Source organism: Fukomys damarensis, unplaced genomic scaffold (assembly GCF_012274545.1).
Source record: "Fukomys damarensis isolate Sample0158 unplaced genomic scaffold, DMR_v1.0_HiC HiC_scaffold_16, whole genome shotgun sequence".
In the NCBI taxonomy this organism is placed as follows: Eukaryota; Metazoa; Chordata; class Mammalia; order Rodentia; family Bathyergidae; genus Fukomys; species Fukomys damarensis.
The window spans coordinates 35974014-35986689 of record NW_022900928.1 but is presented as its reverse complement, the minus strand read 5'-3'; the positions used below and the strand labels follow the sequence as shown (position 1 = coordinate 35986689).

Genomic DNA, 12676 nt, shown 5'->3' with positions numbered 1-12676 from the left:
TCCCCGGCCCCTCCAGTGACAATTTATGATATGACAAGAATGGGAAAGTTCATTAATAAAACTATGGTAGGGCTGGTGATTTAGCTCAATGGTTCTGCTGCCTGCCTCGCAAATGCAATGTCCTGAGTTTGATCCCTGGTACCAAAAAAAAAAAAAACAAAAAAAAATAATACTATGGTAATTAGAGACATATATATGAATCTAGCATGTGATAAGGCATTACAAATTAGGAAAACTACTTAATAAATAAGATGTGATAAATGTCTAGCTATTGGAAAAAACATCTCTTATTGAAACTCCAGATAAAAAGCTAAATGGTAGAGTTCTTAGGAATCAATGAGAAAAAATTCAGTAGTTTTTATAGAAAAATAGGCAAAGAGCCAAGCATGATAGTGCATGCCTATCTATAATCCCAGCACTCTTGAAAGCTGAAGCAGGAGGATGGCAGGTTTGAGCCCAACCTAGGCAACTTAGGAACTCAGTGACATCTTGTTTGAAATGAAATAAATAAAATAGTCCCTGGAATGTAGCTCTTAGCATGAAGAGCCTGGGTTCAAACCCCAGTTAAGAAAAAAAAGAAATCACTAGTAATATCCAGTGTTGCTGGAGATATATGAGGAATTAAAATTACATAGTAATTTTAGCATTATCAGTCAATTTTTAATGTTACTGTCTTTTTTAAACAGTATAACAATATAAATGTCTGGGAAAGTGGAAAGTTATTTCAGCTATCTATTTTGATAAGGATGTTATATATTTTTAATGTTATATATTTTTTAATGTTATATATTTTTAAAATATGAATGCTTATTTGTGGCCTACAGGATTTGACAAAGCACAAGCGGAAACAATTGTATCAGCATTAACCACTTTATCTAATGTCAGCCTGGATACTATCTATAAGGAGATGGTCACTCAGGCACAACAGGTAATACGTTCAGGTTTATGACTTCTGTCAGTATCATTAGGTGTTCTTTTTCAAGGAATGGAGGGGGAATGAAAAGAAGAGAAGCAAGGGAAAACAAGAAAGGAAAGATCTTTAGTAAAGTCAGTATCTATAGAAATTTAAGAATTAAATAGTCTTAGTAAGATTATGGTTATATAGAGCCAGCGATTTGGCTCAGTGGTTCTGCCACCTGTCTCGAAAGTGCAAGGTCCTAAATTCAATCCCCAGTACAAAAAAAAAAAAAAATATGGTTATACAAAGAACAGAATTTTATTAGTGGAATGACTTTTCCTTCCTGAAAACCCCACCACATTTAAAGAGCTAACCTTTTTCTATATGATACATTTTATTGCTGTCTTTTTTGTGTTGTGGTTCACAGAAAGGACTAATATGGTTGGGAAATAGCTCAGAAACTGATTGACTAGATATACAAATCCTTAAAGTCAATTAATACTGTTTACTTAGAAGATGTAAAAGGCACAGTGCTTGGTAATTTTCATATATTGTTTAATCTAACAACTCTGAAAAGTAGGTAGAATTCTAGTTTGCCACTAAAGATAGGCTGAGAGAGGTTGAGTAATTTGCAAGAGTTTTCACATTGTGGTGATACAGAAAAAAAGCAGTAATTTTACATAAAGGATAGAATAAGCTAGCTAAACTTCACTGGAATAAAAATTCATGTCCATTGTGTAATAACTGTTTAAGAATCTATTTCTTTTCTGTGCTTACTTTATTATTTTAATTTTTCAAATTTAGGTTTCCTCAGATAAATATTTGAAAGCACAAAAGAAAAATTAGATTCCACTGCCTGCCTCGCAAGTGCAAGGACCTGAGTTCCATCTCCAGTACCAAAAAAAAATGTATAAAAGGGGCCAGGGATTTAGCTCAGTGATTCTGCCACCCACCTCGCAAGCCCAAGGACCTGAATTCAATCCCTGGTACAAAAAAAGATTTTTTTATATAAAATTAGAATCTGTGGTGTAAAATGTCATCTATAAGTATCGAAAGCTTTTAAAGATATTTTAAGATAATCTCTAATTAGATAATTTAAACATCCTCTATATTTAACTTACCTTTAAATTTGTATATGCATTATTTTAGCTTAATATATTCAGTTATAGCAGATGAATAAATCCACTAAAGAAAAGGCCAGGCATTTAATTAATTCTCCCAAAGCTCTGATCTAGCCTAAAAGATTTCATGGAACTACTGTTGTTTTCAGTAATTTACTCTTAAAAGTTTTAAACTTGCCTGCAATACAGGCAGAAATTAAAACTATGATTTGACGAATCTTCATGCTACTGTGACCATTTAATCTTATATACAAAATGTAGGATGTTACTATTAAACTTTTGGCTTATTACTGGTATGTGAGGTTAAATTCCCATTCTAGGGCCACTTAGCTCAGTGGTTCCACTGCCTGCCTCGCAAGTGCAAGGTCCCAAGTTAAATCCCTGGTACCAAAAAAAAAAATTCCCATTCCATCCTTGAGCCTAACTAATCCCATTACCAATTCCACTTCCAGGACAGACTAAAACAAAAAGATGTCTTGAAGGATGGAGCTAAGACTCAAAACAAGCAGAAAAATAAGCTGCCTACTTGATTGCTTCAGAAAGTGCCAAACTAAACTCTGCTTAATCTCCGATGTCTCCATAAAAGCTACAACAATCATTAGAAATTTTGTAAAAATTTAAAAAATATTCTAACAATCAGACTTACAGTAAGTTTGACTGCCTAAAGCTTTTGAAGATAGGCACCTGTGCTGTATTATAGGCATTTTGACTCATAAACTATCTTTAAAAAATGAAGAAAAAAAAAATAATAAGGCTCTTAAATCAGGCCTAGTGGAACAAGCCTGTAATGACAGCACTCTGTGAGGCCAAGGCAGAAAGATCACAAATTTGAGTTTAGCCTAGAGAATTTAGTGAGACCTTGTGTCAAAATTAAAAAAAAAAAAAAAAAAAAAAAAAAAAAAAAAAAAGGTAAATAGGCTGGGAATGTAGCTCAGTGAGAAGGCCTGGGTTCAAGGTTCAATATCTAGAACAGCCATAGGAAAAAAGCTATTAGAGCCATAGTATAATCTTTTACTCTCAGGTTCAAAGCCCGACTCCATAAGAAATCTGTAATTACATTTGCTACTCTTTCTTCTGTAGTCTCAGGAACACATATATTTTTTTTTTTCTTTTTTCATAGAATTCCTTTATATAGTACCTGGGGCAACCAGACTGATGGTCCTTAGAGGTCACATTTATAGGACTTCTCAGCTAATTCTCATATACCAAGCAGAACTGGATAAAAGAAAGTGAACCCTTCCTCAATAATATATGAGGGTTAGGGAAAGCATAAAAATCAGGGATATCCCCAACAGTGAGTCCCAGAGTGTGAGTGAAGGATAAAGAGTACCATAACTGTGCATTGAACTTAGTGATGTGCAGTTTTCTGGGCCTCATCATGAGAAGCAACTGAGCATTTGAACAATGATTATGACTAGTATGAAAAAAAATCAGGGATGTCTGCTATCCACAGTTAAAACACTTATGATAGGATTAGTGTTTAATTTAAAACTTCCTCTGCATCAGCATTTGGTAATCAGACTCTTCTGCTTCAGTTATTATCTTCCCTAATCCATTAGTAATAACAGCTAACAGTTACCGGCTTCTAATCATGTGCAGAAAAACTATTTTAAAGCCGAGCATGGTGGCACACACCTGTAATCCCAGCACTCGGGAGGCTGAGGCAGGAGGATCACTGTGAGTTCGAGACCAGCCTGGGCTACATAGTGAGTTCCAGGTCAGTCTCAACTACATAATCAGACGCTGTCTCAAAAAAAAAAACAAAAAAAACTTTTAAGCATTACATGTGCATTATCTCATTTAATCTTCAAAACAACTCTGCAATGTATAGGTACTGTTACTGATTACACTTTACAAACAAGGAGACCAAAGAATTTAAATAACTTGCCCAGAGTCTCACAGAAGGTGGCAGAGTTTAGATCCAGGTCTAGGCAGCCTAAGTCCACAATTCATACTTTTAACATCTATAAGAATGTCTCACCTCAGAGTTGCTTTTGGAAGTGTGTGCATTCCAGACCTTTTGAAGACTGAAAAATTGTTATACCCTCTATTATTTATCATTTGTTAAGAAACTCTTAGGGTTTAAATAAGCATTTTATTGGAATTCTTTCCATAAAAGATGTAGACATTTATTTCTCTTACAGGGAAATACTTTTTCTTAATTGAATCTCATTTTTTATTTTAATATTTCAGCTATATAGGGCTGGGGATTTAGCTCAGTGGTTCTACCGCTTGCCTCACAAGCACCAGGTCCCAAGTTCGATCCCCAGTACCAAAAAAAAAAAAAAAAAAAAATTGGGGGGCTGGGGATTTAGCTCAGGGGTTCCGCCACCTGCCTCGCAAGCACAAGGACCCGAGTTCGATCCCTGGTACCAAAAACAAAAAAAAAATTTTTTTTTTCAGATAATGTTTCTTTTTTTTTTTTTTTAACTTCAGGCAACATTATATTTTATAATATTTTCACATTATTTTAAATTTTATGAAAAAATCCATAAATAAAAGGGTGACATATAAATCACATTGATTTTTATTTTCTAGGAAATAACAGTCCAACAGCTAATGGCTCATTTGGATTCTATCAGGAAAGATATGGTCATCCTAGAAAAAAGTGAATTTGCAAATCTGAGAGCAGAGAATGAGGTGATATGTTTTAATTTATTACTAATAACTGGTCTTGTAAGTATGCTACGTGGTGAATAAGTTAGTAAGACCAAGTAACTTCATGTGGTTATTAAACAGTTAATAGTTAATAAGTACTTAGATTAAAAATGTTTAACCATGTCTAATCAGTTCTTATATAATGAAAAATAAGAATTATATTTTATATGTAAAAATCATACAAAAGGGAAAATCTTTTGAGTTCTATATAGTATATGAAATTTCTGGGCTGGGGATTTAGCTCAGTGGTACTGCCACCAGCCTCACAATCACAAGGTCCCCAGTTGGATACCCCATACCAAAAAATAATGTTTTTTCTATTGTAAGCTAGGCATGGTAGTATATACCTCTAAGCTCAGCAGTCTGGGAGGCTAAGGCAGGAGGATTTAAAGTTCATGCAACTTAGGTACTTGGCAAGATCCAGTCTCAAAATAAAAAAGTTTAAGGATATAACTCAGTGCACAAACCTTGGGTTCAATCCCCAGCCCTACAAAAAGGAAAAAAAAATTCCATAGCTAATCATACAATGTTTGTGAAGGTAAGAGTAATGGGTTTTCCATTGTATTTGACCCTTTCCCAATTATCTTTGTCACTTAAGAGAAAAATAGGTTTCTGTAAACTGGAAATTCAAGATAATATTATTTCTTAGTTTAAATATTTTTAAATTCAGAAAATTAAATCTTCTTTAAAGAATAATAAAACATAAGTGCTTTGTCTAATGTTTTTTTCCTAAGAATTCTTTCTTTTTTCTTCTTTGAGACAGGGTTTCACTATGTAATTCATCCTGGCCTTGAACTTACGATGTAGCCCAGGCTGGCCTCAAATTCATGGCAATTATGCCTCAGCCTCCTGAATGCAGGGATTAGAGGCAAGCACCACCATGCCTGGCTATTTTCTGAATTTGATAGCCTATTCTTTTAAATACCTCTTTATTAGATTCTGTATCAGTAATCTTTAAAGGTCCAAACTGTGCTAATCTAGGATTTCAATTTTTTTAAAGTAAATCATAATATATACTTTTGATTAAATGTTAATTGCAATTTAGAAATGGGAAGAAAGGAGCTAAAGGTGTAGGGAAGGTGGGATGGGTAGGGGAAGAGTAAAAAGGGAAAAGAAAAAAATGTGAGAGAATGAAAAGATGAAAATAAAGTGTTTGTAGATGGGGAGGAGAGGAGGGGGTGAAGGGAGGGCTGGGGTAAGGGGAAAAAATGAGAATCAAGACTTGTCATGTAGAGGTACAAGATTCCAACAATGAATGTTAACTGTACTGTATCCCTAAAATGTACCAATAAACTCAATTAAAGCTGAAAAAAAATGTTAATTGCATGTGATCTCTCTTATACCTAGAAAATGAAAATTGAATTAGATCAAGTTAAACAACAACTGACAGTAAGTGAAATTTTTCTACTTACTAATTTCAAAACATTTCACATCTACAATCACTTAATTTTTTTTTTTAAAGCATGAAACCAGCCGAATCAGAGCAGATAATAAACTGGACATCAACCTAGAAAGGAGCAGAGTAACAGATATGGTAATGCACTTCTTAAATGTGCCTTACTCCGTGTGTGTGTGTGTGTGTGTGTGTGTGTGTGTGTGTGTGTTGGTACCGGAAATCAAACTCAGGTCCTTGTGCTTACAAGACAGGTGGTAGAACCACTGAGCTAAATCCCCAGCCCTGCTTAATCCTTTTTTATCTTTTTTAATCTTTGTTTTTTTTTTACTTCCTGTTGCTTCATATTCCTTAGTTTACAGATCAAGAAAAGCAACTTATGGAAGCAACCACAGAGTTTACCAGAAAGGTAAGATAGCATGTAGAAATTTCTCTTCCATACGGTCTTATATAACTACTTTTATGTGTATCAGTTTATAAGTTTGAACTTTAAAAAGTCCTGCAGAATCCATGGTTTTCTTATGGCTGTTACAGTTAACCACAGTTCTGGGGAGGCTGCCCCCATGTAGATGGTTGTATATTAGCTGTACTCCTTGGAATACAGTCAAGCTTTCTACATGGGATACTTTTTTTTTTTTTTTTTTGAGACAGGGTCTCACTGTGTAGTTCAGGTTGGTCCTGAATTTCTATGGAGTCCAGGCAGGCTTCACACTCTTAGCGATCCTCCTGCCTCAGCCTTTCAAGTTCTGAGACTACAGGCGTGCACCACCATGCCCAGCTCACATGGCATACTTTTTAAAACTTTTTACATAGACAATATCTATTTTCAAAAGACAAAGAATCACTACTAGTATTTAAATGATTATCTAGATTTAAATAATTGCCTTAAATTTTAAAATCACAGTGTTTATTAAATATTTATTATAGTCTAGATGCTATTTAGCAGCTTACTTGTATCTGTGAATTCATTTAATTTTCACATCAATCTTTATAAAGTAGATACTATTCATCTCTATGGCGTGATGAAACACCAACATTCTGAGTCAACCTAGGCTTTTTCTTAAGTTAAAAGCCATTTGGCTTTTTAATAGAAAAGACATCACTCTTGCTTAGTATTTAACAAAAGATCATGTTTGCCATTTTAAGGGTCCTGTTCTCTCCTTGGCCAGAGAAAGGAGATAAGCAAGGGAATCAGCAGAGTTTTCTCACACCTCTCTTCTTAGATCCAACCCCTGCACATTCATTGTCACCCATCAGGTACACTTGCCAGCTCCTTTTATATTGGTTCCAGTTCATATTATAAACCTGGTTGATTTTTTTTCTTTTGCAGAATATATTTAAAGTTTACCCATAACATTCTAAGGAATTTACAAACTAAAGTGATAGTTCTGGAATTATAAAAAAAAAAAATGTTTCTTCTAAATTTTTCATCTTATTACACATAGGTCTCAAGTATCTTATGAGGTTTAGTGAATATACCTATTATGTGATTATCCTAAGAAATCACCTCCAGTGGGCATGGTGGCACACGCCTGTTATCCCAGCACTTGGCGGACTGAGGCAGGAGGATCACTGAGAATTCAATCCCAGACTCTGCTACATAGTGAGTTTAAGACCATTCTGAACTGCATACTGAGACCATGTTTCAAAAAACCAAAAACAAAAAAAAAAAAAAGAAGTTACCTCCAAATGGGACAGTTGGAAGAATATAATGTAATCTGTCAATTTTGCAATGTTTTTTTAATACTAACACCATTATATTTTTACTGTTTTTCTCCACTTTTGAAGCTTTTGAAGTCTGCAGTTAGCACTTAAGTGAGGGTTTCTAATATAAATGTTTTTGACTATAATATATAAGAATAAAATTCAGTTCTCATATTTATTTTTATTTACAGGATACCCAAATCAAAAGTGTTATTTCAGAGACCAGCAATAAAATTGATACTGAAATTGCTTCCTTAAAAACACTGATGGAGTCTAACAAACTTGAGACAATCCGTTATCTTGCAGGTAAGACGATAGCAGAGAAAGGAACTGCTTCCATTTAATTTTCAGATTTATATTTCTACCTTTCATGCAAGTACAGGGGGTTAAAAAAAAAAGGAACTATATCAAGGTTCCTTTATTTTGTCCCTATAGTACTTGAAAAAAGCTCCAGTTTCAAGATACAAGTTTACCAGTCAAGGATGTGAGGGCGATCTGGCTGTCACCCCATTGATCGCCAGGGTTGATTCGGCTTATCTAGCTGGTTAGGCAGGTGTCCCCTTCCTCCCTCACCACTCCATGTACATCCCTCCCGCGCTCGTCAAAGAGGACGACCACCCCCGATAGAGGAGGACCGTTTCCTTGGTCAAGGGTATATGAATAGCTGCGCTCCCCTGCTAGAACCTCCAAACAAGTTGTCAAGTGTACCAGTCAGCTCTGCAATTAGGAAAAAGTACATGGACATCAGAAAAATGTATAAACCCTTGTACAGAATAATACAAGGATAAACTAAGTATTCTACAGTGAAAAAAATAAATTTATTGCTGGTGATTAAACTCAGAGCCTCATACAAGCTAGGCAAGTACGCTACCTCTGAGAAACATCCCTGGCCCTTGTTTTTTTGTTTTCTTTTGGTTTTTGTTGTTTGTTTGTTTGTTTTTTGAGATAGGGTCTCACTATGTAGTTGAAACTGACCTGGAACTCACTATTTAGCCCAGGCTGGTCTCTGAACTCATAGTGAACCTCCTGCCTCAGCCTCCTGGGATTACAGGCAAGTGCCACCATGCCCAGTGCCCTTGTTTTTATTTTTATTTTGAGACATAGTCTGAAGTAAACTATAAAGCTAGTTAAACTTGTGCTCTTCCTGCCTCGGCCTCCTTAGTAGCATGCACTGTCATACCCAGCAAAAACATTTATTTTTACTGCTTATGCATCTCTCTGTGGCTCTGAATGAGATTAAAGAGAAAGGTCACTAAAGTAAACCAGCATAGGGAAGTGGGACATAATCCCTTACCTTGAATCAACTGACCAAGCATAGAGACTACCCCAGAATTAGACATCGTATATTGAGCTCCCCTGTTACCATTTGACTTAAAAATTATACGCACCCTCCAAAAAATGTTACCCAGGGCTCATGCAGACTAACAAGTAACTTGTTTTTGCTCTATCATTATCTATCCGTAATAAATGGTTTAACCCTAAAAAAAATTATACGCATCCATTGAGTTAAGCAGAGTGCAACAGTCAGGTGGCAGTTATCTTCTTTCTTTTCATAAAAGTAGTACATTGTAATTACATTTTATGTAACTCAGAAACAGTGAAAGTAAAAGCCTTCCAAATCCCTTCTCCATGATATTTACTAAAATTCAATCTTTTCTCCTATGTGGCAATGTTATATATGATTTTTTAAAAATAATTAATTATAATATTATGGTCCACTCCGTAACTTTTTTAAATGTAACTAAATGTTTGAAATCATCCAACACTGATACTTATATAGACATATTTTTATTAGAAAGAATAGTATTCCATTTTATAAAAATGCCTGATTTAACTCTATTAACAAGCATTCTACTCCCAATTTTTCATTACTAAGCGCAGTACTGTTTGAGAAGATACATAGACATATATACATCATTATACCCTGAAGCTATTATCTTTTTTTCTTTTTTTTTTTTTTTTTTTTTGGTACCAGGGATCGAGCTCAGGTCCTTGCGCTTGTGAGGCAGGCGGCAGACCCACTGAGCTAAATCCCCAGCCCATGAAGCTATTATTTCTATATAAAAACTTCCTCTGCACATTTAAAATCTGAGGTCAAAAGATGCATATTTTAAATTTGTGCATCAATGAACTACCATCCAAAATAAAATTGTTAATCCAGGCCACCAGTGGTTGTCTGGGCAGCCACCACTGGTATTGCGGTAGCAAAAGAGGTAAAAAATGAGCCCCTGCCTTCAGCTGATGCATATCATCTTCCTTTCTGCAAAGAGAATGCTCAGTTTTTATCTTCTGGGGGGGAGTTTGTTTCGTTTGAGACAGGGTCTCACTATGTCATTCATACTGCCCTGGAACTCACTGTGTAGCCCAGGCTGCTCTCGAACTCACTCACCATGATTCTCCTGCCTCGGCCTCCCAAGTGCTGGGATTACAGGCATGCACCACCATGCTTGGCTCAGTTTTTATCTTTTAAGTACTGGGTCTCTGTTTTAAGACTGAAGAGAGAGTTATATAAGACTAAAACAAGTTTTGAAAACTTCTGCCCTAACAATGTCTCTGGAACTAGCGACCTTCAGTTCAATTCTAATGGCAAGGGAAATTTCAGAACAGCCCAGTTTTAAGTGTTTATTACCTCTTTTAAGATCAATTCCAAAACAACACAGGTTAGGGAGGGCTTCAAATTCCACTCAGCTTCCTTCAGAATATTTACCTAAACAATCAGTATTTTGGTTAACAACAAAATCTTTTTTTTTTTTACCCTCAATTGGAAGATAGTGATGATCTCTAGAAAGCTTTCATCAAAAGGGTATCCCAGGTACAACCTAGTAGATTTAGTGGCAATACCAAAAGAAATTAGCAAGTTAGTCACTGTTTAGAAAAATATTTTTCTAAGTCATTCTCCTTTCCTTTTTTACTGAAGATTTAGAAACAACAGCACCAATGTGTTTTTCTCTTTCGGTATCCTTCTCAAAATATTTCTTAGTACCGCTTTTACTGGTAAGCCTTTTAGGAAGCCAGAATTTCACACATTAAACAGTTGGGAAGACAATGTTATGAGTGAATGGATTTATTGGCTCTAGAATCCCTGAGATGTTGCCAGTAAGATAATGACCCCATTTATCTTAGATTCACATATTAAATTCTATCATGAATGGGTAGGGACTGGGGGTATCCTAGTTCACCTATCAAAGCCTCAGCATTAAAGACCTTGTATTTCACTTGGGGAAAAAAATTATCAAATTGTAAGTCTTAATAGGTTTGATTATTTGGTGTCTCAGCATGTGTCAGTCACTATTTTAGTTTTAGGTATTGTATAATCAGCTTGAACTAGCTTACGCATAAGAAATACAGGACCAGGGATTTAGCTCAACGGTACCTCACTTCCTCACTTGCCAAGCACAAGGTCCCAAGTTCAATCCCTGGTACCAAGAAAAAAAACTACAGAAACAGAACTCTGTATTTTGTCTCTGAATGTTTGCCTCCTTTTCTCATACCAACTTCCTCCATGAGTCAGAAACATCACTACCACCTAGACTCATATTATTCCACTTTTACCACTTAAGACAGATTACCTTCTTTCTTTAGTTCCAGTTTGGAAAATCCCAGGGAAGTAATCTCAATGGCCTGTCTTGGATCAAACACCACCAAGAAGGCAACAATTATAAGATAATGGCAGTTTCTCTTCAATCTTTTTATGCCTAATATTCCATTTTTTTTCAAATGGCACTCAACAATGGAACGTAATAAATATTTTCCTTTCAAATTCTTGTTCTTTTAATTTTTCTGGGTAACATATGATTTCATGCAAAAATTTTAAAACTTTGTCCTTTTTTATAAGTGGGTTAATCTGTTACTGTGGAAGATTCTTTTGTGGGCAGATAAGTAGTAATGTAGGGTGTCTCCCAGACAGGCCACAGAAGATAAACAACAGTTATAAAAGCAATTTGGGATTGCCCCATAGTTACCTTAATGACAACAAGAATAAATAAAAGGTGAAATAACAGCACCAAGAAATGAAGAGAAACTAAGTATAGAAACAACTGTTCTGTGTAACCTTATAAAGGAATAAAATACTTCCCTCCTCATAATGACCAGGTACTCATTTAGTACTCTAAAACTCTTAAGTTAACAAAGGACATAATAGTTCAAAAAGTGACAGATGACATTGAGTCCTTCAGGTGTCACAGGATAACAGCTTTGGTGTCAGGTACACTTACGTCTTGAATCTTCGCTCCACCACTTGCTACTGATACAACTTTGGGCTTGTTGCCCCATCATACAGTGGGGGTTACCACCACCAATCCCATAGGGATTTAATTACAGATAAGCCAGGTGTGCTGGTGCACACCTGTGATCCCACCATTTCAGAGGCTGAAACAGGAGAATTGCCACAAATTTGAGGATATCCTGGAATGAATACATAGTGAGAAACTCTCAAAAAAATTATTTTTTTATTTTTAAAAGTACAATTAAATAAGGTAATGTATGTAATTGCACAGCATACTAACATGCTATCTGATGCATGGTAAATACTAGCAGATCTAGTGGCACAATATATAATTGTCCAGGTGCAGTAAGACAGTGTTATTTCTCAAAATGTCCAGCTTCTCTTATGTGTCTCAGAAAGGAACCTAATCCTATTTCTTAAAATTGAGGAAATTATATTATCATTAAATGAGTTTCATTAAGTAGTAAAATCAAATGGGATAGCATATAGTTATACATTATAATTCAGATAGCTTTACTTTGCATGGCTAATTTCTCATTTAGTCATAAAAGTTTGTTCCTCAGCACAGATTTTCCATTTTAGAACGTGGGGGTTTAGCTCAGTGGTGCTGCCGCCTGCCTCACAAGCACAAAGTCCCTAGTTCAATCCCCAGTACAAAAAAAAAAAAAAAAAAAAAA

General features: G+C 35.4%; 1 protein-coding gene across 2 annotated transcripts in view; it reads left to right on the top strand.

Moving 5' to 3' along the window:
• Ccdc90b (coiled-coil domain containing 90B) overlaps positions 1 to 12676 on the top strand; it is a 21929-nt gene that overhangs the window by 7523 nt on the left and 1730 nt on the right. The window contains exons 3-8 of one of the 2 annotated variants that reach the window (XM_010630878.2): positions 825 to 928; positions 4558 to 4659; positions 6025 to 6066; positions 6140 to 6211; positions 6426 to 6479; positions 7966 to 8080. In XM_010630878.2, the coding sequence (XP_010629180.1) occupies positions 825 to 928; positions 4558 to 4659; positions 6025 to 6066; positions 6140 to 6211; positions 6426 to 6479; positions 7966 to 8080 (489 nt within the window). Of the gene's footprint in view, positions 1 to 824; positions 929 to 1855; positions 1885 to 4557; positions 4660 to 6024; positions 6067 to 6139; positions 6212 to 6425; positions 6480 to 7965; positions 8081 to 12676 lie in introns of those variants that run through there. The other variant, XM_010630879.2, reaches the window with a different exon arrangement.